Source organism: Platichthys flesus, chromosome 3 (assembly GCF_949316205.1).
Source record: "Platichthys flesus chromosome 3, fPlaFle2.1, whole genome shotgun sequence".
Lineage (NCBI taxonomy): Eukaryota > Metazoa > Chordata > Actinopteri > Pleuronectiformes > Pleuronectidae > Platichthys > Platichthys flesus.
In genome coordinates this window covers 4,614,568-4,642,354 of record NC_084947.1, presented here as the reverse complement: position 1 = coordinate 4,642,354, position 27,787 = coordinate 4,614,568, and the positions used below count along the sequence as shown (strand labels likewise).

Genomic DNA, 27,787 nt, shown 5'->3' with positions numbered 1-27,787 from the left:
TAGATCTCAGTATGGAAAGTGATAATTATGTTGTTATGAAGTTTGGTTTTGCTGCATAAGAAAAAAATTATTGAATCACGAATCATAAAAATGTATTGACTAAAATCCTGAAATGTAGACATGAATATTTTACAGAGTGATGTTTGTTCATGTTGCTGTTTGTGTTTGTGTTATTACTGCTTCAGTTGAGGATGGAGTCGTATCAGAGGGAGTCGATGAGGAGAACCAGGAGAAACAGCAGCAGGACTCTTCTTCAGGACCTCCTGTATAAAGCAGGAGGAGGAGGAGGAGGAGGAGGAGACAGAGGCACTCCAGTAAGAGTCTAATCCTCACGTCTCAGTGACTGTCAGCTTCACATGCTTTATTCATGGTTGTCTAATTGCTTTTGGAAAACACTGAACGGCTGTGAATATTATTCTCTGCACATCTGAACGCTCTTTTCTGATTTCTCCTTTTGAACAGATCCCAGTTCAGCCCGGTCGTGACGCTAAGATGATCCACTCCATCGCCAGTCTGATCCGAGGGAGGAGCAAACTCCTGCTGCTCGAGAATCCCGACACTGTGGAGATCTACAAAGTGAGCGATGAGCATTTCATGTTCAATAGAATTAGAGACGCTCTCCATCTGATGTAGAGCTGCGATATTCAAATCAGACGCTGAGCAGATTTTTATCATGTGTCACCAACAATACATGAAATAAAATAACCTGCTTATTCAAAATCTTATAACAGATATGTCTTTTCCTGTCATACTTTTGGGATTGATTAAATATTCATGACAGAAACACTCTCACAATCAGAGTTGTTTTTATTAAAATGCAAATGAGAAACAGGAGAACTAAATATTTGATAAGAGTTTTATGTTTTCTGAACGACATAAAACACAAAAAATTTAGACAACTTGCTGTATTCACACACATGCCAGCACATACACCACGAATGACACTCAGTAGAGACCATATCAAAATTGATGAAGCGGCACTCTGCTGCTTTGTTCAGATCCTTGCTCAAATGTAACGGCTTCTTTCTTTTGCCACATCCTGTCCTCCCACCAGGTTATGTGATAATCTGTTCAATGTTTTCAAAAACAAACAAATCAACAGTATAGGTCATAAATCATAATGAATCAGACTGAAGCAAGAGATCAGGACACTGTCCTATCATCCATCTTTATTTACAGTCTGGTTCTGAGCAGCTTAAAGCCACCGTGTTTTCAGAAATCCCAAACACGCTTCTGTTCTAAGATGGTTTCCTTCCTTTGATCGTAGCTGAACGGGTCAACACCTCGTTCGAGGAAAGCGTCCATAGATGACGTGTACCTGCCAGACATCAGGAAGAAGGCTTCTAATCTGACCTCGATGAGAGGAGCTCTGAGTCAGTCCTGTCCGTACCTGTACGACAAGCGACGAGGATCCTTCTCTTCAGTCGCCTCCCAGAGAACAGGAGGGCTCCCTAAAAAACAGGTAATCTCACATAATAAACCAACGTACGTCCACGTGAGCATGAACGCGTTGTGAAACTCGAACCTTCCTGCTCTCGTCACGTCAGAGTCTTCTAAAGGCGCAAAGAGAGGCGAAGAAATCCAACGTCACCGTAAAAATGACCTACCTGGGTCAAGGTCGCCGGGGGTCGGGGTTGAAGGTCACTCAGGAGGAACTGAAGGTGCTGCAGCAGGTCAACGGAGGGGAGAACGTCTGTGTGTTCAAGGGCCTGGTGACACCAGGAGGTAAGAGCCGTGAAATGTGAAGCTGATTAACTGGAAAGTGCACAAAAGGGGAGTTAGTGGCATTTACCTCCGACATGGCCCAACCGTCAAGATCCATCACCGGGAAATCTGTGAAAATGTCAAAAAACACACTTTCTCCCTGAGTTAATGAAAGAGAAAACTCATTCCTGGACTAAACTTCAATAGATTCTCTTAAGTCCCAACCTTCCACCAACTTTCTGTCTTTAAATGTCTTTTGTTATTAGCGTCATTCACCCAAACAAAGAAAAACCCCTATAGTACTATTTGCCCGCCCATTAATCACAGTCAGAATAAAAGGTGAGAAGAAATGAGTGGTGTTAAAAAGCTCTTCTCCCCATTTTCACATATTTAATTACTCGTCTTCCCTCAAAGCGACATCGTAAAACAGGATGATGAGGATGTGCGGCCTCGGGCGAAGTTTGAGCGCAACATGAATACAAAGCAAATGTGTGACCGTCACATAAAAACAAAACAGGAATTTTTCCTCTTTGCAGCGGCTGCGAGTTAAAGTAAAACAAGGAAAGAGGACAGGACGAACATAAACCACATTTCAAAACTGCGATTTATGGCTTTTTACTCACTTGTTCACATTTTGTTTTGTGGTTTGAACTTTATTTCACCCGTGTGTTACTTTTTAAGTGTCCCAGTTTAATGTGAGGAGTGTTCCTGTGAATCTTTACTTTCTTTCTGACCTACATGTTTTCACTCTGTACCTGGAAAATGAAAGTAGCCGATGATTGTTAAAATCAAATTAGAAAAAGAAGCGTACTTATACACTTAACTCTAATGAGGCTGAGTCATTCTGAGAGTTCACTGTGTTTTCATTGGAACTCACACAACACGCCACAAGAAGCTGATGGAGCAGTTTGTCCATGTGGGTTATGTTAGAAACAACATTCACTGATTCGCAGTCAGGGCAGAATGAGTTTGATTTGGGTTTGTTTTTTCAGAACAATCTGAGATGGTCGATCCGTCCTTTACAGTTCAAAGCTCATTGATACATGAAAACCAGACTTTCAGTACATGTATGAATGAGTCTCAGGAGATCTCATTTCTCATCTAAGGCCCAACTGTCCCTTTTCAGTAAATCAAGCTGTACTCGTAGACATCATTCGCCCAAATGTTGGGGAAATATTCCACAGAGGTAATGGAAATCCATCCAGTAGTTTTTGTGTTTTCCTTAATTAAAAATCAAACAAACAAACCTCAATCTGGACGGATTGAAGTTTTCTCTGTCTCTGACTGAACCTGTTTCTTTGTGCAGTCCTGTCCACTAGTGACTGTCTGAGCTCAGCTACACATGCACATTAAAAACTTTTACTGAGCAACAGCGCCCTCTGCAGACACATGTGGCCAGAAGCTCATCAAATTGAATCTAAACGATGGATATTACCCACGATCCCTGGTTTCCAAAACCAGAAGAGCTGCCGCTGCCACTAAACTCTGTTTAGAATTATTTATATAGTTTAAAGTTTCCTACTGAATAAGTATTTTTAACGGATCTACAGCTCTGCTTCACTCTTCAACCTGCTGGACAGTTGAAGCTGTGACTCTCAGTCAGTTCTTGTCACAGGAGATCGAACCTTCTCACCAAAGTTACATATAAGAGCAGACGAGCGAGGAGTGAAAGAGGAAACATTCTCCATATTCCAACTCAGTGGACCATCAAACTCATTCTGAAGCTGTTTTTAGGTTAAAAAAGTTGCACAGTGTTTCAGCTCGAACCACAGAAACAGGCTTCAGAGGTGTTCACTGTAGGAACAGAGCTGTGATTGACCCTGTGTTGCACTGAGCTGAATGGAACGGCCTGATCTGACAGTGTACATCACTGCCAATGTCAGGATTAGCTGAGCCAAGCAAGTTGAAAAAGCCTTCACCTCCAATATCACCTCTATATTGTAACATGTGACTATATAGGGTCTCAAACCCAAAACCTTAGTGCACCACTGCTGCATGGCGTTTCCTCTGTCTCAGCTCAACGAGCACAGAACACATGGAAAACTGTTCCTGGACCTGCGGTGAGACAACCACACTGAATCTATTAGAGAGATCAAACACAATCATCTTCAACCTTCCGGCGTTTCATAATTTTGTGTCTCTCAGAGCAGTTCCAGTTCCTCTCTCAGAGACACCGAGGATTTCCCTTCAGCGCCACCTTGTACGTGGACGGCATCATGGTGGCGAGGATCAGCTCCTGCTGCGAGTACCGCTACGCTCCCGGCTTCCAGCAGGGCAGGAAGAGCTGCTTCAGGCTGTCATGGCTGGCGGGTGGGATCCCCTGCTACAGGTTAGACCTCATCCCCCCCCCGGGAGACGGACAGCGTGACATTGGCAGAAAATTTGAAATTAGCAGCAGTCAAAGCAGATGGCGTAAAGCCCTTGCTCTGCAGATATAACGTATTATGGGGTTGACAGAAGAGGGAAAAGGGATTCATATTGCATGACATGAGGGAATAGAGTGGTGTGTGTCGGGGGGGGGGGGGGGGGTGCAGAGGTGGAAATATGACCCGTGGTGAAGAAGCATTTTTCATCTTTTTCAGATGTACAAGTCTCCGAAACAAATACAGCTCCTGCCAGCAGCTGAACACCGGACCAGAGCAGAACTCAATTCTCCCTCTAGAGCCGAGCCCTGGCAACGGTACAAATATACCAGGGTCTCAATTTTCCTCCATACAGCTGATTCATATATATATGTATATATTTTTACTTCAGGCCCGGTCCATGATTCTATTGGACTAGTTTCAACAAAATAAACTTTTCTTGTCTTTCATTTTGTCTCGTCTGCACAATCCAGGCCCAGTCGAGTCCTGTCCGTCATCGCCTCTCTTCGTCCCGGCCAAACCAGAGAGGAAATCGGTGAGGAGGGTGAGGAAGCACATCAGGGAGGGTGGTGGAGCATCGACAGACAGCGAGGACCAGGCCGCAGCCAGGTTCACAGAGAGCGCCGAGAAGAAACGGAAGAAGAGTCACGCTCGTCGTAAAGACAAAGGCCAAGGAGGCAGGAGAGCAGGGAATGAAGGACGGGAGGAAGGACAGAGACGCAGAGGGGTGGAGGTGTCGCAGAGGTCAAGGGTCACAGAAAAACATGATGAGCGAGCGTCGTCTGAAAAGGAAGAGCAGAAAACAAGCAGACATCTCACAGCTCTGCAGACGGAGCAGCCGAGACCGAACAAGACGAGCAACACCGTGGGTGAGCAGCATCAATATAAAGAATACAATCTTTCAGGAAGTGGACGATCTCCAGTCCTTCTGCATGTGGTCCTTCCATTTAATATTCTTTGCGGTGAACGAAAAAAAGAAGAAAAGCCAATGAGGAAGAACAAGAGTTTTTCTTTTCGAAGATTCATTGCAGGTTGTGGGAGCACCGACGAGGCAGACGCCAGTGAAACAGACGGAGCCCGGATCAAATGGGAAAAACAGAGATGGGGAAAGACTGAGGGACTTCTATGAGGAATGTGTGGAAATGAGCGGCGCGTTGGAGCGAGGCCCAAACAAACACAACTGGTTCAAGGCAAACAGTGAGTACAGAAACCGCAGCACAGTAGGAAGGAGCTGGAATCCCCCCCGAGAGCTGTAACAGATTTACAAAACAGTCTTTAGCAGAGGGGATTTGAGTTTTCAACAAAGCGATGCATTGAACAGCGGCTGTCTGGACGGCAGATGGATGACGAGCGGGAGAGGTTACGCAGACATTGTTCACACAGACACACACGATCACACAATTACATTCATGAATCTCTGTGCAGCAGACCTTGTTTCTCTATTTGACGAGAGGCCGATGTCCCAGTGTGCAGCCTATGAGGAGATAGTTTTATTGTGCCTGATCTTTTTTCATATCCTCTATGCATCCAAAGTCCTGGAGAGGTGTCGACTCCAGAAGAGGCTCTCGTCGGGCCCCAGAGCTCCGGGCTCGGACGTGGAACTCAGTCCAGAGAGCGACACCGCCCTGCAGCCGCAGGGAGAGCCGGAGGAAGAGGAGGACACGGGCAGTCTGAGCCCTGAGGAAGAAGAGCCTGATAAAGAACAAGAGCTGCAGGAACAGGTGTGTGGAATATGAAAGTCTCACAATTACTTACTCTTCCCCAAATTGGAGATAATGGCAGCAGCACATTAGAGACTATCTCTGGAAACCCTTTGCTATCTTTCAAACTACAAACAGACCAACTGGGTGAACAGAGATAAATTCTGACCCAGGTGTTTGGAGTTATCAGTTCCACGCAGGTCTTGTTTGTAGTTTTTTTACAGCGCTCTAATATCTGTATCCCTACGAACCATGCTGCCAAAACATCGTTAAAAAACACGTGACAGTCGTAGTGTTAAATGTCCATTCAAGACCTAATAAGTTGCCTGAAAGAAATACACAGTATCCGTGTCCCAATGCATACAAATGTACTGATGAACATCATGCTGCATTGATGGAGACTCAATAAGACCATAAACCCCTCAGAGCGTCTTTTTGCAACCAGTGGAGTCGCCCTCTGTTGGCCATTAGAGAGAATACAGGCTTCAGGTACCTCCGCACTGGCTTCACTTTTCAAACCATTATTCGATTGTCTCAGAAATACACAAACGGTTGTAACAAATGGTCACTGAGGTTTATCTAGGACACGCAGGGGTTTGGCTTCATCGTATCCATCACGATGAAGAAGCTTCCGACTGAGCGTGAAAAATTCCTCAAGGTCCGACAAAGTGGCCCAGTGGACGTGGCCACCAGCCAGACCCTACGTCTCCCTGGACTCAAACCCCCGTCAGCCACATGACTGGGTTCAGAAAACCTCCAGCACCTGTCCCACTCACATCTCATTCCCCTGCTCTCTCACACACAAACAGTAAATGCTTCACGGCTCTAGATTCCCGGGGCTGTGATTATTTCTGCAAGAGAGAAAAACTTAATCTACCTCTGACAAAAAATAGGATTTCTGTATTTTACAAACACTCTGGCGATTAAGGTGAACCAGAGGTTAGAAGAGATATAGGCATCTGTTTGTATTACTTTAAAAAAAAGTATTGTATCCTCGTGTAAGAGACCAATTCCCTCCAGACTTATAGAAGAGAAAACAGGCTTTAGAAATAAAATAAATACTGTTTTTTAGATATATTGTTAAATATTTGCAGCCCCAACAACCTTTTGTCACGTTATATAACTGTTGGCCTTATCAAATCTTTCTAAAAAGCCTGTGGATAAACTCTCAAATAGATACCAAACATGTATTATCAGTGAAAAGATGACCTTTTGGAGATATGTCTTAACTTTTTGGAAAAATAAACTTTCTGCGGATGTCTAACGCTCCAAAAACAACACAGTTCAAACACCGTGCTCTCGCGGCATTGTCTTTGTCTGTGGCTGCAGCTCGACGCCATGATGACGGTCCTGAGCACATCCGATGAGGTGGAGCAGCTGGTCCTGAGGAACACGGGCCTGACGGACGACCTCCTGCTGAGACTGGCCGGGGCCCTGAAGTCCAGCCTGTCAGAGGTCGGGCTGCTCAACCTCAACCTCAACCTCATTGGCCCGTATGGCGCTCACATCCTGCTGGACGTCCTGCGAGTGAAGCCTCAGGTCAAAGGCCTCCAGTGAGTCCCGGGCTCCGCTCATCCATGTTACCCTCAACGTCTTAGGGAGAATAACAATTCAACTCAGGAAACACACTGAATAACAAGCAGATCCAGGAACATCAGCCCGAGCGCTCTGATGTGACTACAAAAGAAAGTAATAGGACTGACGAGGCAGAAGAAGCTACAGCAAATCCAACAATGGACTCATCACTAGCACAGTTCTTCTCTTTCATGCCTCCTGTGCCTCTCTGTGTTATTTCCTTTTTCCAACTAACACAGTGAATGTTGCAGAGCTCGTCTTTGTGACAGTGGTTCAGAGAAAAACACTTTCAGAAAGTTAAAATACAGGCCGGACAAAAGAAGAGTATGGATCCATAGATTGTTTATCAATTTGGAAATAGTTGAAGGGTGAAGTTAAATCATCTGGATCGCCCCCTAGTGGCTGGCTGTTGGATTGGTCATGAATCATGCCTCCTCTGTATTAGTACGAAGGACATGGACCAAAAATATATTTTGAAATTGAAAGTGCAAGTGCAAACTTTCACGTGGTCATATATTAGTATTTAATTGATGCAGATTAAAAGGGCTGAATATGAATTTCAGTTCCAGTTTGTTTTATGACCGAGGCTGCAAATAAAGATGGAAGACATGACAGCTCCACAAAAGTGAAGCCAAATAATCCCGGCTGGCTGCAGGACAAGTCATAAACCACATAAACCTCCCCAGTAAAATATGATGAATTATAAAAACTAGATGTGCTATTCGTTCAGTGGAGCAGCTGCTGGCTGTAGAATAATAAGTAACAGACAGACATGATGGTATTGATCTTCTCAGCTCAACAGTTTTTCCCCCAAGATGTCAAACTAGTTCTTTCATGCGCTCCGCGGATCCAACATGTTCATGTAATGGTTTTAAGTTCTGACAAAACAAGGAGGAAAAATTTTCGAAAAATCACAACAACACCCATGATGCACCAGTTCAAACACTTCCTCCCTTAGATCTACTGTACATTTGAATAAATACACCAACACATGTCTGAGTCAATGACGGGGAAAGAGGAAATCTTCTCTGATACATACAAGAAGAATTTTACCAGTAAAAGTAATGAAGCTGAAGATCAAGCAGATCAAAAACGCGTATGTGACTCTGAAATAAATCTTTGAATCCTCATAATTCATGTGTAACGTTCGGGGGAGACTTCATATCGAGGTGATTCCCATTGAAGTGAGCAGCTCTTTGAGGAATCCACACACATACCAATGGTAACCACAGTTTTTCTTTATCTCTCTGCAGCTTGTTTGGGAACAAACTGCGTGACCATGGTGTGATGACCCTTCTGAGTGGACTAGCGGAGCTGCAGGAGCAAACAGAGAGAACTGCTGCTGCCATCCAACAGGCAATGCTTCTCCCATCGGAGCAAAATATGCTTCTGCAACTGCCCACCGGGTGGCGCTCCTTCAGGGTTTTCACACTTTTAGAACTGGACATCGGGGGAAACGGCTTAGGCAGCGAGGGGGTAAAGCTGTTGGCCTCGTATTTGAGGTACCACTCGTATCTCCAGTATCTGGGGCTGGCTCAGACCAGCGCCGCCGATCTGGCCGCGTGGAAGGAACTTTTCGAGAGCCTGAAGGTGAACACCTCGCTGACTCAGATCATCCTGGACGAGAACAACTTGGGGGACCCGGGCGTCAGGCTGCTGGCCGACACGCTGAAGGAGAACACCAGTCTGCGGCAGGTGGACCTGGACAGGAACGGCATCAGCGACGTCGGAGGAAATGACCTCATGGGGGCGCTGCTCTGCAGGGCGCGGCTCCCACTGAGGCACCTGAGCCTCCAGGAGAACCACATCAGTGCAGGGCTGATGAGCAGGATCCAGGAGGAGGTGAAACACTAATGACTTCTGCAGGAGGGAGGAATTAACATTAACACATTGGATCATTTGTTTACATTCAGAGGTCAATAAGGGAAAGTGACTCACTGGACTGGTTTGACCTTCAAACATCAAACACACACACACACACACACAAACACACACAAGGATCTCTCCCTTCCTACAACTGGGTGGCCCGGCTCAGAAATGCTGCATCCTTATTTATCCCAGGCAGGTGGCGTAGGAGGTTTGCTCTGTGGTCTGGATGCATTTTCCAAGAGATCACGAAGAAGTCTTCTCTGTGGCGGTGGAGGTTTTCATCTTCACCTTGTCATTTCTTTTTTTCTTCCTCCTCCTCCCACCAGCCTTACCCCTCATGACTCCACACCTCTTACTTTGCTAAAACTGACACGAGCACGAGGCCGACTGATCCCTCGAATCGTTCTCTGCCGGCCGAACAAAAAATAAACCGCAGTGATTCATTCCACCCACAGTATTTACAGACTTGACTAATCCACGGTTTTTACCCCCCCCCACCCCCCCACCCCTCCGGATCATTTCAGTAGCCATCGCTAGATCCCCTCTCTCCACTTCTACAAATCAAAAGAGAGTTACGGACAGCTGAGCCATTGCCACGTCAACTACCTTCATATTGTTGTTCCCCTCTCTCCATGAGTGAGACAGTGCTTCTATTCAGAATCTGAGCACGAGGGGGGGGGGGAGAGAGAGACGGAAGCAAAACTAGGGCAAATCCAGCTGAATTTCGGGGGCCGTCATCTCATTGTTCTATCAACACTGCCATCCTGAGAATAACTGCACCTGTGATCAAAGCTTGTCAAAGTGGTAATTATCTCCTCCTCACCCGGCTGCCAGTCTTGATTATGCTGAACCCAATCCTTCTATATTCCATCTGCAGCCTTTGCAAATTCCTCTCCGCGGAACCTCGATAACGACGCTCTCCCCCAAGCCCCCCCGGAGGATGACTGAGAAATGAGACTGGCACACCTGAAGATTACATCTGCACATCCCCGCCCCGACTGACATTGTGTTTGTGGTGTATATTTAGAACTCTGTACAGCAAAGAACAGACATCAAGTGTATGGAGTCAAGTTTTGTGATGTAATTTCTCTGCATCTAAAGCCTTGCAGATAAGACAAGTGCGATTGTGTTATCAGCACTAAAAAACACACTCACAGTTCTGCTTCTTTTCGACTGTTAATCTCCCAAGATCTCAACAGCAGGACTTGTAGTAGATCGGACACAGAACTAAGTGGTGCACCACCATGCCCGGCTGAGCATAAGCCTGCAAACAAGAGCCGCACTGTAATTTGCCAACTCCTTCGATAAGGTCTTTGTGCTTCTCTGTTACATGTAGAGCTCGGATCAGCGACCCCCATTGTCCGTCTGCTGAGGTTATCTGTGTTTGGCCCGAAAAACAAATCCTGCAGTGTTACAAACTTCTTCGTCTTAAATCTTACAAAATCTGAATGTTAGGAGTTTAAAGGTTTAGTCTAGAAAACTGTTGCTCCTGAAGCAGTGGCCCAGGGCTGCAGCAGCCACCGTTGTACAGCCCAGATCATCAGGGTAAACACTATTGGTCAGAACAGCAGCTTGCATGCATCTCATACTCTGACATACAGAGGTTAGGTTTCAGACCACGGATTCTGTGGGACGAGAAAATTAAAAAGTGAAAAGTTCAGTTTGTTGAGCACGACAAATCCTGTGAACAACGGTTGCTCACGCTCACGAGGAGTTCTCTAAAGGTTATAATTCTACTCCACAAAGGAAGTTCTGCTGCCATGTTGCAATCAAAACAGAAAGGGGATTCTGGCTGTAAAACTACTACAGTAACGTGGCTGTTGTTGGAGGAGGTAAAGACAGAAACTTGGACGGGTTCTTACTAAATGGAGAGAACGACTGTTTGGCAGTTCAGTCCCAAATTTAGCCGAGACTCAACCCTGGACCTGGTCAGTGAAGTGGAGCCAGGTCCTGCTCTCATGCCTAAACGACAGGCATTACAGAGAGGACCTGTACGGAGACTGACAGCAGGAGTGAGTTGACAGACGTATGAGAATCAAGGATGCCAAAAGGGGCGTCGCCACATCTCTCTGTGACGCAAACAGCAACCACCTATGAGCTTCTCCACTTTCCAGACATGTCAACCAGCGAAATGGACGATCGCCACGGTCAGACGAAAAGGGAAAGGACGGAGCAGAGAGGGAGAGAAGAACAAAGAGAAAGGCCATTGCCACAGATGCTGCAAAATAAGTATGTTAGCATAGAGGTCAAGGGTTGGCTGAAGAAACCTGTGTTCCTGAGGTTTGCGTGGGATGGAGACTGAATTGTGTTTTCAGTCCATGTGGGTTGGAGTGTGTGTTTGTGCACAACGGACCAGTTTCCAACCTACATTTAGAAACTCAGGTGGTGTGTTTACGGACGTCGGGGGGGCGGTGAACCTCCGCCAAAAGAGCTGCGTCTATTCTGAGTGCAGGCACACGCACCAATTTGTTTTGTTTACTTTATTTGAAACCAGTTTCACTCATGCAACCTAACCACTTGATGGTCATTAGTATTTAATTCAAAAATAACAAATACTCGTTGTAAGTCCTGAAACCAAGTTCTGCCCAGTTAGATTCCCTGTTTTCCAGTATGATGGTGAAATACAGTGCCCACAGAGAACCATGATGTGTTCTTGATAAACAGCAGCTTGAAGACCTGGGTCCGAATCTTGCAGAGGAGTGCGAGGAAGGGAGCAGGAAGTTGACGTTGGCTGAGGATGAGAGCGAAGGTTTCTGAGATGTGAGACTCTCAAAGCAAGTCTCCTTTATCGTCATGAACAGGACGGACATTTATAGACCAGATAAGATCTTGTGATGATGCATTGCAAAGCTACACTAACATAAAAGCTGATCTTGACAGCAACTAGAGGAATGTGGACATATGTACATTTTCTATGCCTAAATCAAATGTGTATTTCTAGGAATTTAATTTGATATAGTCGTTTAGATCAAACATATCTGTCTTATGTGCTTTAATCTTGAAATGCGATGCCAATACCAATATTGTTTAATTGAAAGTAATCAGTATTTCCACCTGGGGGGTAAAGTACCCAAAAAATAACTGATGATGAATCTAAGAAATCACAAAATTATTAACGGGAGACGAGAAATAAGTCATCTCTTTATTTTCTTGAGAAAAATATGATTTGTGTGTTTTTTTTTTCCCTTCCGGGCTTTTAAAATGATTTTTTTTAAAAAAAGCACCCTGAGTATAACATCCCTCATAGTTTATTTTATTCTGTATTAAACCAATGAAAATGCTGCTACACAGACGTTTTGTTCAGTTTGAAGTGCACACAGCAAAAGTCCAAATACATAATGAGACACACAAATGTAGATCAGCTGCCCTCCTTCAAAATATTCCGATTATAACCAGACGTGTGTTTGGTGGACTCTCCGCTGCCACGTTCACTTCAGTATGTCACACAGCATTTCCATCACTGTGAGAGAAAAGTTTTTAAGCATCCGCTCCTTGAACAATGGCTCCTGCTGCTGTTTGACATTTGGCAGAAAGAGCAGCTTTTCGATATGGATTATTCATCAGCGGTTTGATCCTCCACTCAAATGTCACCACAACAATGCCTCCAACTTGGCACCGGCGTCTTTCTGCAGCTCGGCGGGATACAGAATTGGCAATAATTACCACATCTAATGCCGCCTTCAGAAAGATTAAGACTTCATGCTGAAGCACTTCTGCTTTTCAAATTGTTGTTATTGCCGTTTTATTGAGGGGGAAGGAGAGAATTGAATTGAGCCTCACCGCTCACCGCAGCACTCCATTATTCTGCCCTTTTCTAAATGAGATGTAAAATGTGTAAAGCAGGTAACGTATGAATGACTGCAGAGTCACGAGGCGTCACAGGTGACTGATGGAGGCAACAGACCTGTGGTCACAAGGAAAAAACAAATGAGTTAACTTAACATCCAGCCTGATCCCCTTTGTTTGTTTTTGATGTCTTGGGTTATAACTGTAGATGTGTTAATGATATAATCTTAAAAAGTTGCTTGGTGACTAAATTAAAAACGTCCCTACTTTCACTCATTAAGAATTGTGTTAAGATGGATCTAAATTAAATATTAAGTCTCTTTTTGACTTTGTCTCGGTCTCCGACGCCTTTTGAGGGAAATATCTGACTTTTGAAGTTTCCACTATGTGAGAACTAGACGAAAAGTAATATTTGTGCTTGAAAAACAAAATTAATAATTAGAATTGTTGCCATCAAGTCAACTTTTGTTTCATCTTTAACTTGTGTTGATTTAAGATCATTGTTAATTCACTGTGATTAACTTTTAAATCTATTCAAATTGTTGGTTTGTTAGATTCTATAGTTTCATCCCACAGCGGCACCATAATAGAATATAATACTTTCATTTCACTCTAAATTTTGTCTGACAGGACACAAATGGATAGAACTTGTCTTTAAGTTTCCTGTTGTATGTATGGAGTGGGTAAACAGGGCTAACTCTTATTGGATCCAGCTGGGCCTGGACAGAGGTTACTGCATTCAGCTGGCCCCAGTTCCCTGAGACATGAGAGTAAAACAAAAGACTCTGTGTTTATCAGACAGGCGGTTTCATCGCTGAAGCATGACTTGGAAGGATTCATGTGCTGTTGTTCATATTGGTAAGGCCTGATGTAAAAATAGAGAGGGGAGAGGGATAGCCTCGAATGATCAAAATCCCCTCAGGTCTTTAGCAGCTACAGTCAAGGGAATAAATCACCATAATTCTTTCACTCTCCCAAATGATTCCTGTGAATTATGTGACTGGTTTATAAACTAAAGGTGATTCATATGGATATGATATAGGAACATCAGTTATATTGACACCCCCCGTCTGCAGGAGCGTCCTCCCAATTTCCTGCAGATGCCGAACTTCTACAATAACCATTGTATTGTTGGAATATACTGGCCAACTCAATTACCCTCCACTGGTCTGGAGAGCAAACAGTCAAATTGCTAGCTCCACACCTGCCAATGGTTAGAGATGAGGTCCAGCATGGTAGTCGTACGTGATGCGTGGAAACAAAATCAACTCATTAAAGCCCAATAAAAAGTCCCTGGATGTCTCTTTTCTTTCCTCTTTCCACCAGAACTCATCCCTGGTTTCCACGAAATGGGCCCTCGGCCTTGGTTCAGAAACATTCTTTGCTTGGATTGGAAAGAGGTGCTTGTTGAACTGCTGTCAGGTAGGAGATCCACAGTCAAATTGTGGTGCGCTTGCCCTCAGGCGCTGTATCCCGAAGGCCGACCTTTTTACAGGTCAAGGACCACCAGCATAGGAACCAGTACCACAAAGCCTCCGTGTCCCGAGAAACCATTTCTGGGAAGACCTTGCATAAGTATTATATAACTTTCTACAGGCTGCGTTGCACTGGAAAGGAAGCACGGCTATTAGTCAAGCTCTTTTCTTCTATCATTGGGAAATATAGGAGTCTATCATTTCCTTTTCCTTTAATAAAAATATTGGGTACAATCATTGGATTTGGACGAAAACTAGAAATACAAAACATTCAACTTAGACTGTCATTTTGTCCGTAATGCTGCAACTGGCTTCAACCTACTCATACAAAAGTGTATTTAAAAAAGCAAACTAATATAAAAATATAAAATCTATTAATGTGCAGCATATACAATAATGACTTGGCTCAACTGGTCTGGACTGACTTGTTAGCTAGAGGCTGCTAAAAGCCACGGGGAGCTGTGTTTGTATGTTTTCAGTACAAGTATTTGTACCTTTATAGCCCTAGTGTCTGTGCATATCTGGTGACAGGTCCTGTATAGTTTATATCAAAAAGTTTAAAGTTTCCTTACACTGACTATCCATATTGACCCTGTTCAGATATCTTATTAACATCCATCCTGTCTTATCCGATCACAAATTCGTCCTCAATGAGTCCTGAGATCCGATCTTTCAGATGTTCATTTTAGTTGTGTGAATGCAGATGTGTCCTGGGCCACACATGAACGACGTAGGAAGTGAGATGCAATCACAAGAAGTCACAGGAGATGTATTCAGGATGTATTTATTGACTTAGATCGGATCTCTCGGGATGTGTTTTAACACCAGGTCTGAACAGGGTCAAAATAAACACTATTGATATTCATGTTAATAATGTAATCAGGCCTCAACAAGGCCTGTATACTGACATAACTGACACGTGACCTTCAGTTAAACTAGATTCTTTTATTGCTTACATTCATCATGCTAAGCTAAGTTGCTGCTGGCTGTGGCTTCATGTTCATCAGACCAGTATGAAACTCAAACCTTCTCATCTACCTTTTTATAAAAAAGCAAACACGACTATTTCTACAGAAGCTACTCCTTTAACTTGTTCCCCTGGCTTGGCTTCTAGAAGGCTTGGCAGTCCCAGGGCCACAGCTTGAGAACCGCTTCCACAGGCTGCCACAGTGGTCTTTACAAAACCCCATGAAACCGTACACCCCCAAGATCGAGATCTTCCCCAGCACTCCTCCACAGGCCGCGAGGACATTGCCCTTCTTGTCTGCGAGCTGAAACTCGAGGTAACAAAAGCTCACATCTGACGTAGCTCGGACAGGTACCGAGGGGAAGTTCTCTTTCAAAGCGGCGAGCTCCCTTCCTTCCTGGCCCTTGGAGGATGGACTGTGAGGGGGGGGGGGGGGGGGGGCTCTGTGCGAGCACGAGGGATCCAGTTGCCGACGGCTGAATCACTGCTCTGTTGGGTCTCCCCTGGACACTGTCATAGCGTGTTTGCTGAAGGCGGGTCAATGAGGACTTTCTTTGGCGGAGGAATTTCACAGCACACGACAGCGCACAAACACACACGGACAAACACACACACTCACACACACCCGTACCGGAGCAGCCCTGCAACCCTGGTGAGAACGGAAGTGGATGTTGGTGAAGCAGGAGGTGAAGGAGCGCCATCACAACCAGCTGCTCTACTGGTTCAAATTACACTTGATGACGTTAATTGGTCATTTGTACGATGACGCACAAACAGTGTTTAGACGGCGAGTTTTCATCTGTCAAACCGATTCATCTATTGAAGTTACACGACCGCAACATGAAATATATTTCAGAAGTTTATTCCTGCCGTGATTATTGTGGTTGGTCTGATTATACAACTAAGAAAATTGCTCTAGATCCCACGGCCATGTTTTCTGTTTTTGTTTAAACTGAAGACAAACATGAGTTTCCTTGAGTTGTTTTTAATTTACTTGTTGCATTTCACCTTTCTTGTATTTGCGTACTTCACTTTTTTTTGTACTTCTGTTTTTAATGTCAATAAACTTGACGAGATTCCAACAATTTGTTTCAGTTTCAGTCTTTGATGAACTTTTCACCAAAGCAATAAAACAATAAATCGATCGGTTGATTACAAGATGTACAAACATGTAAAATAAAGCCTGTGGACAGTGTTGTCATTGTAAACTTTGTCCACAAGAGGGCACTAATAGGATCAAGTTCCACTCACACACTTGTTCTGCAGCTTCTGTTGTATCAAAGCTTGATTTTTTTTTGTCAGTTGAATTCAAACTTCAAATCATTTCAAGAACCACTTTGATTTCGTGTCCGTGTTGATTTCACAGTTGTGTTCAACAGTTAATGTTCGACAAGGGAGCAAACTCACATCAGCTGAAGATGTTTTTGAAATATCTACGCCATCGGGGAAAGTGGAGATTAACTCGAGATTACCCACTGGACGGTACTAGCTGTCAATCACACAGTAACAACGCTCTTATGCACACTGTGCTCTATCGACTTTTTGACTCGTCATCATTTAAAAAATCAAGCTGTGTTGGAGAAGACTTTAAACTAGAGATTGAGACCATCAACTCTGTTTGAAAATGTTCACTGACGTTATAATCGAGTGAGACGCAGAATAATTGTCTCAGTTGAGTCGCCCTCTACTGGTCATTCAAGATAATACAGGTTTCAGGCACTTCTGCATAGCCATCTACGTCTATATCATGGTACCAGCACCCAGAAACTGGTTAAAATCTACTCTTCATTTTCTTACTTGCGTGTTTGCCTTTCTTACTTAAATATCACTTGAAAAATCATAATTTAATTTGTTTCAAGAGTTTTTTTTGTGTTTGTTGAAAGTTTTAGTGCAGATTTTGTGTGGGGTGGCTGAGGGGGCCCAGAATCCTGCCCTCAGTATTTCTAAATTCCTGTGTACAGCCCTGCTGCAGCTGCAACAAGCAGATGTGTCCAGTCAATTCATAACCACACACACACAAGCACACACACACGCAGACACACACACACAAGCACACACCTCTGGAAAAGACACACCTTCATCCAGCTGATGGAAACTGAAGTCTTCCTTGGATGTCAGCTGAGGGCGACAGAGGGAGGTGTTCCCCCTCCTCGCTCCTCAACATTTCCCTCGCTCCACAATAAACTTTCATTTTGGGAAGTCAACCGCACGCACATATACACACACACTCACACACATGCACACACTCACACACACACGCACATTCACACACACACACACACACACACACACACACACACACACACACACACACACACATACAGTCGTCATCCTGTCCTGCCACTGTTCTGTTCCCGGGAAAAGCTGGACCCGCACTTCACTTCACCTTCATTGTACTTTTTGCGAAACGCGCGTAAAGGAGGACGCACGAGCAGCTGAGACGCGCACCGGGTGAAACTCTGCGGAGCGTCTATTCTTCTGAGTTCACTGTCTGTCACCCACTGGGATTTACAGGAGCAGCACCATGACAGAATCCAGCCGTTTCTCTGCCAGTTTGTGTGACTGTTTTATTTGTGTTTGATGGTGATTTTTTTTTTTTTGTTTGGTGCCGTTTCCTCTGCGAAGACCTGGAATGGAAAAAGTTGATCCGCCTCGTGTGGACTGTAGTAAAAACTCCCAGGAAAGAATGAAGTAACCGCGATGGAGCCGGACAATGCCCCGCACTCCAAACTCAAAACCACTGGAGTCGGGGGGTGAGTCCATTTCTATCTTTATCTCTCTCTTTTTGATCGGTTATCTGACATTAATACGCTCGTGAGAATCATTTACAAATAATGAATGCACCATGCACGTTCTTGCAAAGATAAGCTGCAGGTAAAGAGTTGATATACGTTGTTATAGCTGTGATCTGCAAAACTTGCTGCAGGCTTTGTGGGAGTATCTTAAGAAATTAAAAGAAAAGCTTGATGTTTTTAATAAACTGCACAAAACACACATGTTGCTGAGTTTCAGTGGTTTGCATGCAGACATGTTTTTATTCTGCTCCACACAGAGTTCTGTGCAGTTTGCTGTTGAGGCTGTGTCTCTGCAGCTTGTCTCACAATGAGCTGCCAGACGGTCTGGGACTGATTTCAGGGGGAGAGAGATGTATGAGAGGAGGAGTAAAGTCTTCTCCTTCTCTTCCTCCTCTCCCCTCCTCCTCCTCCCTGCTGTGCATCTCACTCAGCTGGTTGGCTGTCTGTCCCAATGGGAGGGGGAAATAAAACACACAAAGTTGCATCATATAACCCTGCTGGACATAAGAGAGAGAGAGAGAGACTTGGTCACAAACTGGACTTGTTTCAGTTTTTTTAGTTTCTGTTGCTAATGGCAGTGCAGCAGAGCAGCAGTGGGACATGAAGAGGAGGGAGGAAAAGTTTTTACTGGCAAGTCAAGTGTGCCAGTGGTTGACCAATGGGTTTTCTTTCCTGCGGCTCGATGGAAAAACCGCAAATGTAAAAGATTTCCTCTAACTGCCGTCTTTATGGCACTTGTCACCGAGCCTGCACCACTTCAGACTCCAGCGGCGCAACAAGGGTCGGGTTTCATGAGCTTCACACAAGAGAAACACTGAGTCTGAAAAACCAACATCATCTCTGGGATAATATCCTGTTACGCTCCTCAGAAAATGATATAACACCTCTTATCAGCTCAGTGTGTGAGCACTCAACAGCCCTGTCATCACTTGTCTTGAGATATAAATGTCACTGACAAAATCAATGGCGGAGGTTTGGCCCCGTGTGGGCGACAAATGCCACCGCCGCCACGTGAAAATGGAATTGATCGAACTTTTCGCAGGTCAAGAAAATAAATCCCTCACCTTTTACATCCATCGCGTTCGAAAGTTCACGCTAGAAATGAAAAAAGCGAAATTCATATATTTGAAAAGTGTTAATCATATCCTTCAGTGGAAAGAGATGCAGCGGTGTCAGGTTGTCAGAGGTGCTCCAGTGGGACCAGTCACCGAGAAGCCGGTTGAGCAGTAGCTTATCTGGTTTAAAAAACAGATGTTAGACTCTGGACAAAGCTGCGGCTGCTGTTTTCAGTCGTTCTGAGGCAATGTCGTAGTAGGAGTGAAGTTCAGAGTCAATTCCAAATCAGTTTCATCTTATCTCAGTTTCAATTTAGGCTTATTCCAGGTTCAACCACATAACAATGGACGTAGACTGTGGCTTTGGAAAGTGAAGGTTCCTTGGTATAAGAAGTCAGTCTCAATCTCGAGATTCAAGTCTTCTCCATGACAGCATGATGTTCATTTTGTAACTCATGGTCCCATTTAGAGGCAAATCGCCCTTAAAGCATTGAATCCATTGGGGCGTACAGCTCTATGTCATGCTCCACCCCTGAAGATGGCTCTGATATAACACAAAAAAATTGAAGGCTTCAAAATGGCAAATTGACATGAGCCAAACATGGGCCATACTGATCTGATAATAGTCGAGCCTGTGTATTTAAAACACGATCACTATGTGGGCTGAGTGATATTCACTTATTTTTGTTTTTATATTTTAGAGGATCGAACATTAATCAAACCATATTTAAAGGAATTGAATAATATCTAAGATCACCTGGTCCCTTGATTATCAGTCTTAATGTTTCCAAACCGTTTTCTTCTTCTCCAGGAGATTTCTGATTCTTTGGACGATTCTCTCCTGCTCTCTGAGGCTGGCACAGGCACAAGGTAAGTACCTGTCTAATGTGTGTGTGTGTGTGTGTGTGGGGGGGGGGGGGGGGGGGGAGAGAAAGTTAAAATGGGTTCATGGGATGTTCCAGTGACACGTTCAGGTGTCTCCTGTGCACTACAACACATTGAGAATATCCAGACTCGAAACTAGGGCACTGAGAAAAGCCACTTCTGGTTCACAGGTTTATCCAAGTTATTCAGGAATGATCTAAAGCAAGCACAGGCTGTAGATTTCTGCTGCGTCAGCATCACTGATTGACTGATCAAGGTCAGAGTCTCCGATTCAATACATTCACTCATCCCTGGATAGAATATTAAGTCTTTGTCGGAGATGAGCTTCACTTTTCTGCCTCGTCCCATTGAAGTGGTTGTTTGTGTGCTTGAACACTTGAAAGTGGATTAGCTGGGACCTGCAGACGTCCTTCACAACTCTGCTTCTAATTCAAGGGCCGTTGTGTTCTACGCACTAATGTCAAATTGAGAAATTGTTCAGCGAATAATCCTGAGATGTCGTTATCGAACCTTCGTGACAATGAAATGTAATCGAGGTTTAATATTTTAAAGTCCAACCGAATATTCAGAACTTTAATTAAGAATATAAACACACATGCACATCTTTTCTACATTGTTTAAACTGTAAAATAAAAGGTTTCATATCAGCAAACATTTATAACAACATGTGAAAAGCTGGGTTTTATTGGTCAACTGATAAACAGGCTCTAGTTATTTGACCCATCAGCCTTGTGCTCAGCTTGAAGATCTCTCTCTCTCTTATGAAGACTGAGTCTCAGCTGTGCCCTGATGTCTGCGGCTGCAGTCGGGTTTCGGTTACACAACTTAAACACCCACAAACAGCAGGTCGTCGGATTTTTGCTGTCAATCCAAAACCCGCCAGATCTCTTTCAATTCCAGCTCTTCCCAGTTTCTAGACGCCTTTTCATAGCGCGCCCACGCGTGACTGTGTCTGGCAATTACTCTGTAATTCTGCCTTTGTAAGTTGATATTTTCCTCCCATGACGGCTGCAGAGTGTCTACAGACTCGGGGTTTCTATATATACGAGGACGTGCTCATTTGAAAGCACAGATCCTAATGAGGTTATAAATCTGTTCAGGCAGGCTGCACTGTAACAACACCGCTGCCGGTAGAAAGCTGCAGAGTGTTTGTATCACATGAAGGATGTGTTCTATGTTGTTTTCTCTTTTCATGTGGAGATGAGTTGGAATGGAAGGTCTGCAATTGTACACCCAAGACAATCCATCTACTTCTATGTTTGCACCTTGGAAACTTAATTCTCGATTTGCACAGGTGATGAAATGGTTACACGTGCTTATTAGGCTCCACGTTTCCTCAGGCGTTTCGGGGCTTGATCCAGATCAGACAGTGCAAAGCATCCCTGGAGCAGATCTGGGGTCTGTAGATGTAATACCAACTATCTTCCAGATGATGGCTCATCTGTCAGTGCCAGGAATTAAACCAGCAGCCCTCTGGGATCACCGGATGACCTGCCACCTCTAGGCAGCAAGCATCCGTCCATCCATTATCTCTACAGGTCATCCTTTGAGGGTTGCAGGGGGGGGGGGGGGGGGGGGGGGGCATTGAGTGAGAGGAAGGGTTCAACCTGGACAAACAACCATTCATGCTCAAAACTCTCAACAAATTCTCCCCTCCAAAAAGAAACTCCACACAGAAAGGATTTCAGATTCGATCCCAGAGTCTTCTTGTTGCGTCACAGACCAACAAAATACCCAAAACCCCAAAACTTTTCTGGATGGGGAGTTCTTGAAGCACAATTTTAATTGTCTATCAATTACCACTCATTGTCTCCATTAGAAGACTGAAGCAGCCGCAGGAAATCTTCAGTGTGCATTGACTGAATACTAACAGATGCATTTGTCTGGGAATGTCGCTGTGTTGTTTATTCTTTGGCAGAGTTTCATCTCTAGGATGTTCTGAAATACTCGGCTTTCTATCTTTATCCTGCTCTCCAGGAAGTCACAAAAAGCCATAGGTGACCTGGCTGTCCTCTCAGATTTAAGTGAGCAGGGAAAGCTGTGAAGTTATATTCAGAAATCACAAAGTAAAGAGACACCCTTGCCGTCTTTACACCGTTTTAAGATTTCAAATCTGTGCTGTGTTGGTATCTTAACTGAAGAAAGTCTTTGTTCTTTCAGTTTCTGTCGTTTTTCTCTCTGGCCTCCCACTGCCTGCACACACTGAGGGGGGGTTCCCTCCAAACACACAACGTGTCTGTATTTGTGTTTCCTCTGCTGAGCCATCATTTATAATTTAACAGTTTATTTCAGAGTGGCCCACATTTGGTTTGCGTTAGTCTGGAAAAGGAAGGATATGTGAGATTCCATATATAAGCCTTTAGTTTCTGCATGGCACGTACTTTGGGGATTTACATACTGGATTCAGGATATGCTGATTGGCTGTGGGGGTTGATCGCCTCTTATTTTCCAACCTTGGTAAACTAACCAAAAAGCCTGTGTTTGACAGAACTGATGACTGGTAAGATAACTGGACTTTATAAGAGCACGGTTGTTATGTCCAGATTGAAATGATAATGTGTTGTTGTTTCAGTGGCTCTAACTTCAGGTCTGTTAGGTCAGTAAATACAGTAACTTCTGATTATTGAAGATTTATTTCCTCGTGAAATATCAAATAATATGAATTTAATTATAGATAGACAATAGATGAAGAAGTCATTTTTTGTGTTATCCTTTAACAATATCTGCAGCAGTGGGTCCCAGTTTCTCAGGATCGCCTCTTCAAAGGCTGTTTCTAGCTACCGTTAAACATGGATTTAATTAAACTCAATAAAACTGCAGATCTAATCAGAAAGTACACACAACAAATTACCTGGATCTCCCTCCCATGAGTTGCGAGTGGTAATTAAAGCGTGCAGAAAACACAGCAGTACGTGTCCACGAGCTCGCACCCCTGTCAGAGCGATCGGCTTTAATCAGCATACGTTTCCAGAAAAAGTGAGGTTTCATTTTCTGTCTCCGCACTAATACACCTCTTAACCCCCCCCCCTCCCCCCCACACTACCACTTTCCTCTTCTCTCCGTCTCCCTAAGATTGCTCTATTTCAGACTGATGCAATGATTACATAATTTGCTGCAATTTCAAGAACTGGATGCTGATGTATGGCCCCGTAGAAGATGTTATGTGCCCTTTATTTTGTAAATTGCTTCTGCTGCTTTATTTTCATTAGCCTCACTTTAAACCTGTGAACTCCCTGCTTGACATCCCAACATAACTAATTAGCACTTATATTGCTGCACGTTTCTTTGAGCTTTGGAGTGGGAGACTGTGAATAGGGACTGAATTAATATGGCATCTTCTTAAATAAAGAACATTATTAAGTGCATAGTTTCTTTCTTGGACATTTATATATTGTCATACGTTTTCCCTTTTGTAGTCTGTGCCATTACTGGAGGATCCTGAAAGAAGGAAGCCATATACCCACCAGTTTGTTGTATAAGAAATCAGGATTGTATTGTAACGAACATGTGGTTCTTGTTTGGCACCTGAAGATACTTAAGGTCTATAAAGCGTTGAGTCACTGACTTCCTTCTCTTGTCTCTCTGAAGATGTGGATGTTCTGCAGCAGCTCGGGCTCTCTGAGCGAAGGCCAGGCGGGGCACCATCTTCAGGAACGAGAACCATCCCTAATGGCTTCATCCCCTTCAAGTCTGGAATCATCCTCACCCCCAGGGCACGGATTCAGGTTCCTCTGCGCACTGTTATCCCTGCAAACTACAGCTCCGCCAACCTCTCCCTGATCCTCAGCTTGTCTGTCCATCGCGTCAACAGCGCTTTTCTTTTCTCAGTTCTGTCCAAGAAACGGAAAGTGCAGCTCGCGCTGCAGTTCGTGCCGGGTAAGGTTGTGGTCCACGTGGGGCAGAGGAGCTCTGTGAGTTTCGACTATGATGTCCACGATGGCCGCTGGCACAGTCTGGCCCTGGACGTCCAAGGCCATGAGGTGTTTCTACACACTTCTTGTGGAAATCAAAGTGTACATGCAGATTTGCCTTCTAAAAAGGAGGAGGCCCTGGATCCGGAGGGCTCTTTCCTCCTGGGAAAAATGAACCACAACTCGGTGCCATTTGAAGGCGCCATATGTCAGTTTGACATTTATCCATCTGCTAAGGCAGCTCATAACTATTGTGATTACATTAAGAAACACTGCAGAGAAGCCGACACCTATCGGCCCGTATTTCCACCCCTTCTACCTCTTTTTTCCACGGACCCAAACATTACTGTCACTCACGTAGCTCCGCTGTCACTGACAGAGCTTTCCACAAAGGGCCAGAGGCCGACTCTGGCTTTGACGGCGGAAAACACCAGGACTACAATTCTTGTCCCAACTGACCGGTCGCTGACGCAGAACCAAACATCTGTGTTTCAAAAACCCGGTGCTGCGTCTGTTTCTCCACAGCTTCATCCAGGGTTGGAAAGCCCGTTCGAATTTCCAACTCAAACGGTTACTACATCGCTGAGGATCAACGTGACGCCACCGAACCCAACTTCACACGCCGGCAAGAACACAAAGCAAAGAGATACTACTGCCAATGGGGATAGTATGGATTTACCTTCCTCTACTAGACCATTGGAGATTCAGCCAAACCTCCAGACCACCCCTGCCTCCACACATGCGTCTCCTTCAACCGCCTACCTTCCCCATAAAACCGAGTTGAGCACAGTTCCTCCAAAGGAACCTGAGCCAAGGGTGACCGATGTGCATGATGTCAAACCCACCTCGCTTATTCTAGTGACTCCAGCTGCAACAGATGGATTCCAAACATTCGACCAGGAACCGACCCACTACTCGCTGCTGGCTGGAGCTCCTGGACTAAAGGGAGAACCAGGACCACCGGTGAGTGTGTGAGCGCTGAATAAACACAACACAAACATGCCCCAGAAACCCTTGCACAAACTTAAGCACATTTATCACACCCACAATCAGTGCATATTTGTACAGGCACTGCAGAATTGTTATTCATCTTGTGACATGTTTACATTAAAGTCTTTTGCGAATTAATTCCTTATGAAGTAACAGAGGCATGTTTTAATTCATCATTTCACATCTTTAGATCAGAATGACATAGCAGCTCAACGGCTTAAGTTGGTTTCCCTCTCTCTGATGTTTCCATTCACTGCTGATGTGTCTCTTGTTTGTGTGGTTTTGTGAATTTGTTGGCAGGCATTTGAATCTCTAGAGTGTTGTCTAATTCGACAATGGAAGTGTTGTCTGTGTAACTATTGGAGATCTTCAATTTGTTTCATTCCCTTTCGTCAATGTGTTTTCCGACTAGCTTCAAATACTTTATGTGGTGTCAAAGATTTCCTATCAATTTCAAATTGGTGCTGACTATCGTGCTTTCTTCGTTTTTTAGCAGCAGAGGTAAAAACAGTCAGGTTTGAAGCTGCCCTTTGCCGTTTGGTGGTTGTCTGAGTGCAGCGGCTGGCGATGAGGTGTTAGATTCTTCTGAGAGGACTTGTATTTGACTTCTTAGAGATGGGATACTTTAAAAGTAAGGTCAAAGGCAAAAACTAAAAGAGGGTCTGCAGCTGTGGTATCCCTCAGGGTTCAATTTTAGGCCCACTTTTATTTCATGCTTTATATGCTTTGTCTTGGCTCTATTTCCTTTTCTTTTCTTTGACATTGTGGAGTTGTCAGCATGTGACAGAGCCGTGACATGGGATATAACATTTTACTGGCTCTGAGGATAACGCTGACATTTTTAATGTCTGTAAAAACATAAAAATAAAAGCATGAAATCTATTCAGCATGCACACCACGTACAGTAGATTTCACTGACAAAGCATTAGAAATGAAAAGATACTGGTGAAGAGATATTCATTCATCATTTTAATTAGATCATCGTAAGACTGCAGGGGAAGGCTGACCTTTCTGAGTTCAGGACGAAGCTTTGGCACTGAGCAGAGTCCAAGTATTCGAATTTGACATTTATAAAGCAGCATTTGCAGCGGACTATGTGCTCCTTCTAGGCACTGTTCTTCTACCTCTCTTTTGTTAAAAGGATGTCTCTGCCTTGTATTAGATCAGCTGTGACCAATACTTTAACATAACTTAAATATTTAAGTTAAGTTAAGTTTTTAGAAACCACAGCTCTGAATTTCCCTGAAGCCAGTCAGACCGGTTCTATCAGACAGAAGTAATTAACGCCAATCTATCCCTATTTGCTTCTATCACACTTGAACAGCTGTGACAAAATAACCTCAAGGGAAATTATGACTTGGAGCCAGAGTTGCATATCATGAAAAGTTTATAAGCCGTATAAACTCTATAAAGATGTCAGATGTGAGATCTTGCCAAGTCTTGGCTCTCACTCCAACAGCGGCTGCAGTTTACAGAGCGAATCAGGTGTGTAGACTAACCTAAGGGTCATAGGTTCTGTTCACACCTGGTATTGACATGGGTTTGGGCCGATATAGTCACATGTGGACGGGCTCTAAGTATGTCAGTTTACACTCGGACTTGGAATATGACTCGAGTGATGCGATCAGATCTCACATCCTCTGGTCGTCTGTAGTTTTCTGTTTGTTGACTGTCGTGCCTGATCAGTTGCAAATGAAACGAGAACACTGTTGATTAAATAATTTTGTATTTAAGGACGTCAGTGGCCCAGGACACGTTTGTGTACACATTTCTACACACTGCTGAATGGACACGCTTTTTTGAGCAAAATTTATTTAATGTTTTCTTTGGCCTTATACTAGAAGGAGGAGGGGTTTGTGACCTATACTGCAGCCAGCCACTAGAGGGAGATAAAGATAATTTGGCTTCATTTTTGCAGAGTTCTATTGTCTTCCATCTTTATTTAATGATCAATTCCATATCCATGTGTCCTCTATGCGTCTTGGGTCTGATCACCTGTATTTAAAGCTGTCCACTGTGATGACATTTCCCAAGATGCAATGGTGTGAGTCTAAATCTTGCTGATATTCCCTGTGGCTTTTCAAAGTGTTGGCTGCTGGCTGAGAGAGTTTCATATTGATCTCATCCAAGTCAGACGGAATTGATCTATACATCTGACATTATAAAAGAAGCCCAGTTTATCAGGCATACTCTCCTTTCCCTCTTTCTCTAAATGTCCTGGTCCATGGGAAAGGAAGTAACAATCGACGTCTCGGGCAAATCCAGGTCCCTCAGATTGAGGGACCTGGCTTTGCTAATCCAAGTATGAAATTGTTTTAAAGCTAGCTGATGTCCATTATTAATGTGATTGGCTGTGCCTGGGCCAGTGTAGAACAGGCTGCCAGTACAACGAATCAGCCTCACATACCGGGCACTGTGGTGATTTTGCACGGAAATAATATTGGCTTAAGAATAACAGGGCTGCTTCGGCCTCTAACGAGACATTTTCATGTTTGCCAGCGTCTCACTGGCCGAGTGCTTGTTGATGGACGTTGGCTAAAAGTTGCAGAGAAGCTTAAGATGTTGTTCCTGATTTAATATCGACCTCAAGGGTCTTTTATCTGCTCTTTCTTCATTCTGAACACTGTCATGTCTATTCAGGATTTCTTTGAAATGACACAACAAAAGGCAGAAACTAGTCTTCATCCTCGCTGTTTATGGATTGACTTCACT

The 27,787-nt window shown here is 44.2% G+C and overlaps 2 protein-coding genes across 2 annotated transcripts in view; both read left to right on the top strand.

Annotated features, from left to right (window-relative positions):
* Nucleotides 1-5,312: 5,312 nt before the first annotated feature.
* On the top strand, nucleotides 5,313-13,391 carry LOC133950892 (NLR family CARD domain-containing protein 3). Its single transcript, XM_062385062.1, has 3 exons — nucleotides 5,313-5,788; nucleotides 7,097-7,320; nucleotides 8,596-13,391. Exons 1-3 carry the CDS (start codon nucleotides 5,411-5,413, stop codon nucleotides 9,194-9,196), a joined length of 1,203 nt encoding a protein of 400 aa, XP_062241046.1. The 5' UTR covers nucleotides 5,313-5,410; the 3' UTR covers nucleotides 9,197-13,391.
* A 4,356-nt stretch (nucleotides 13,392-17,747) lies between these two features.
* LOC133944825 (collagen alpha-1(XXVII) chain B-like) overlaps nucleotides 17,748-27,787 on the top strand; it is a 69,564-nt gene continuing 59,524 nt past the window's right edge. Inside the window, exons 1-3 of the mRNA XM_062381987.1 lie at nucleotides 17,748-18,192; nucleotides 20,101-20,159; nucleotides 23,763-25,048. Coding sequence (XP_062237971.1) covers nucleotides 18,140-18,192; nucleotides 20,101-20,159; nucleotides 23,763-25,048 — 1,398 coding nt within the window. The 5' untranslated portion in view covers nucleotides 17,748-18,139. The remainder of the gene's footprint in view (nucleotides 18,193-20,100; nucleotides 20,160-23,762; nucleotides 25,049-27,787) is intronic.

Coding starts and splice junctions, on each gene's coding strand:
- LOC133950892 (XM_062385062.1), top strand. CDS start 5,411: ATGACGAGCGGGAGAGGTTACGCAGACATTGTTCACACAGACACACAC. Junction 5,789..7,096: donor AACAAGAGCTGCAGGAACAG/GTGTGTGGAATA, acceptor CTGTGGCTGCAG/CTCGACGCCATGATGACGGT. Junction 7,321..8,595: donor CCTCAGGTCAAAGGCCTCCA/GTGAGTCCCGGG, acceptor ATCTCTCTGCAG/CTTGTTTGGGAACAAACTGC.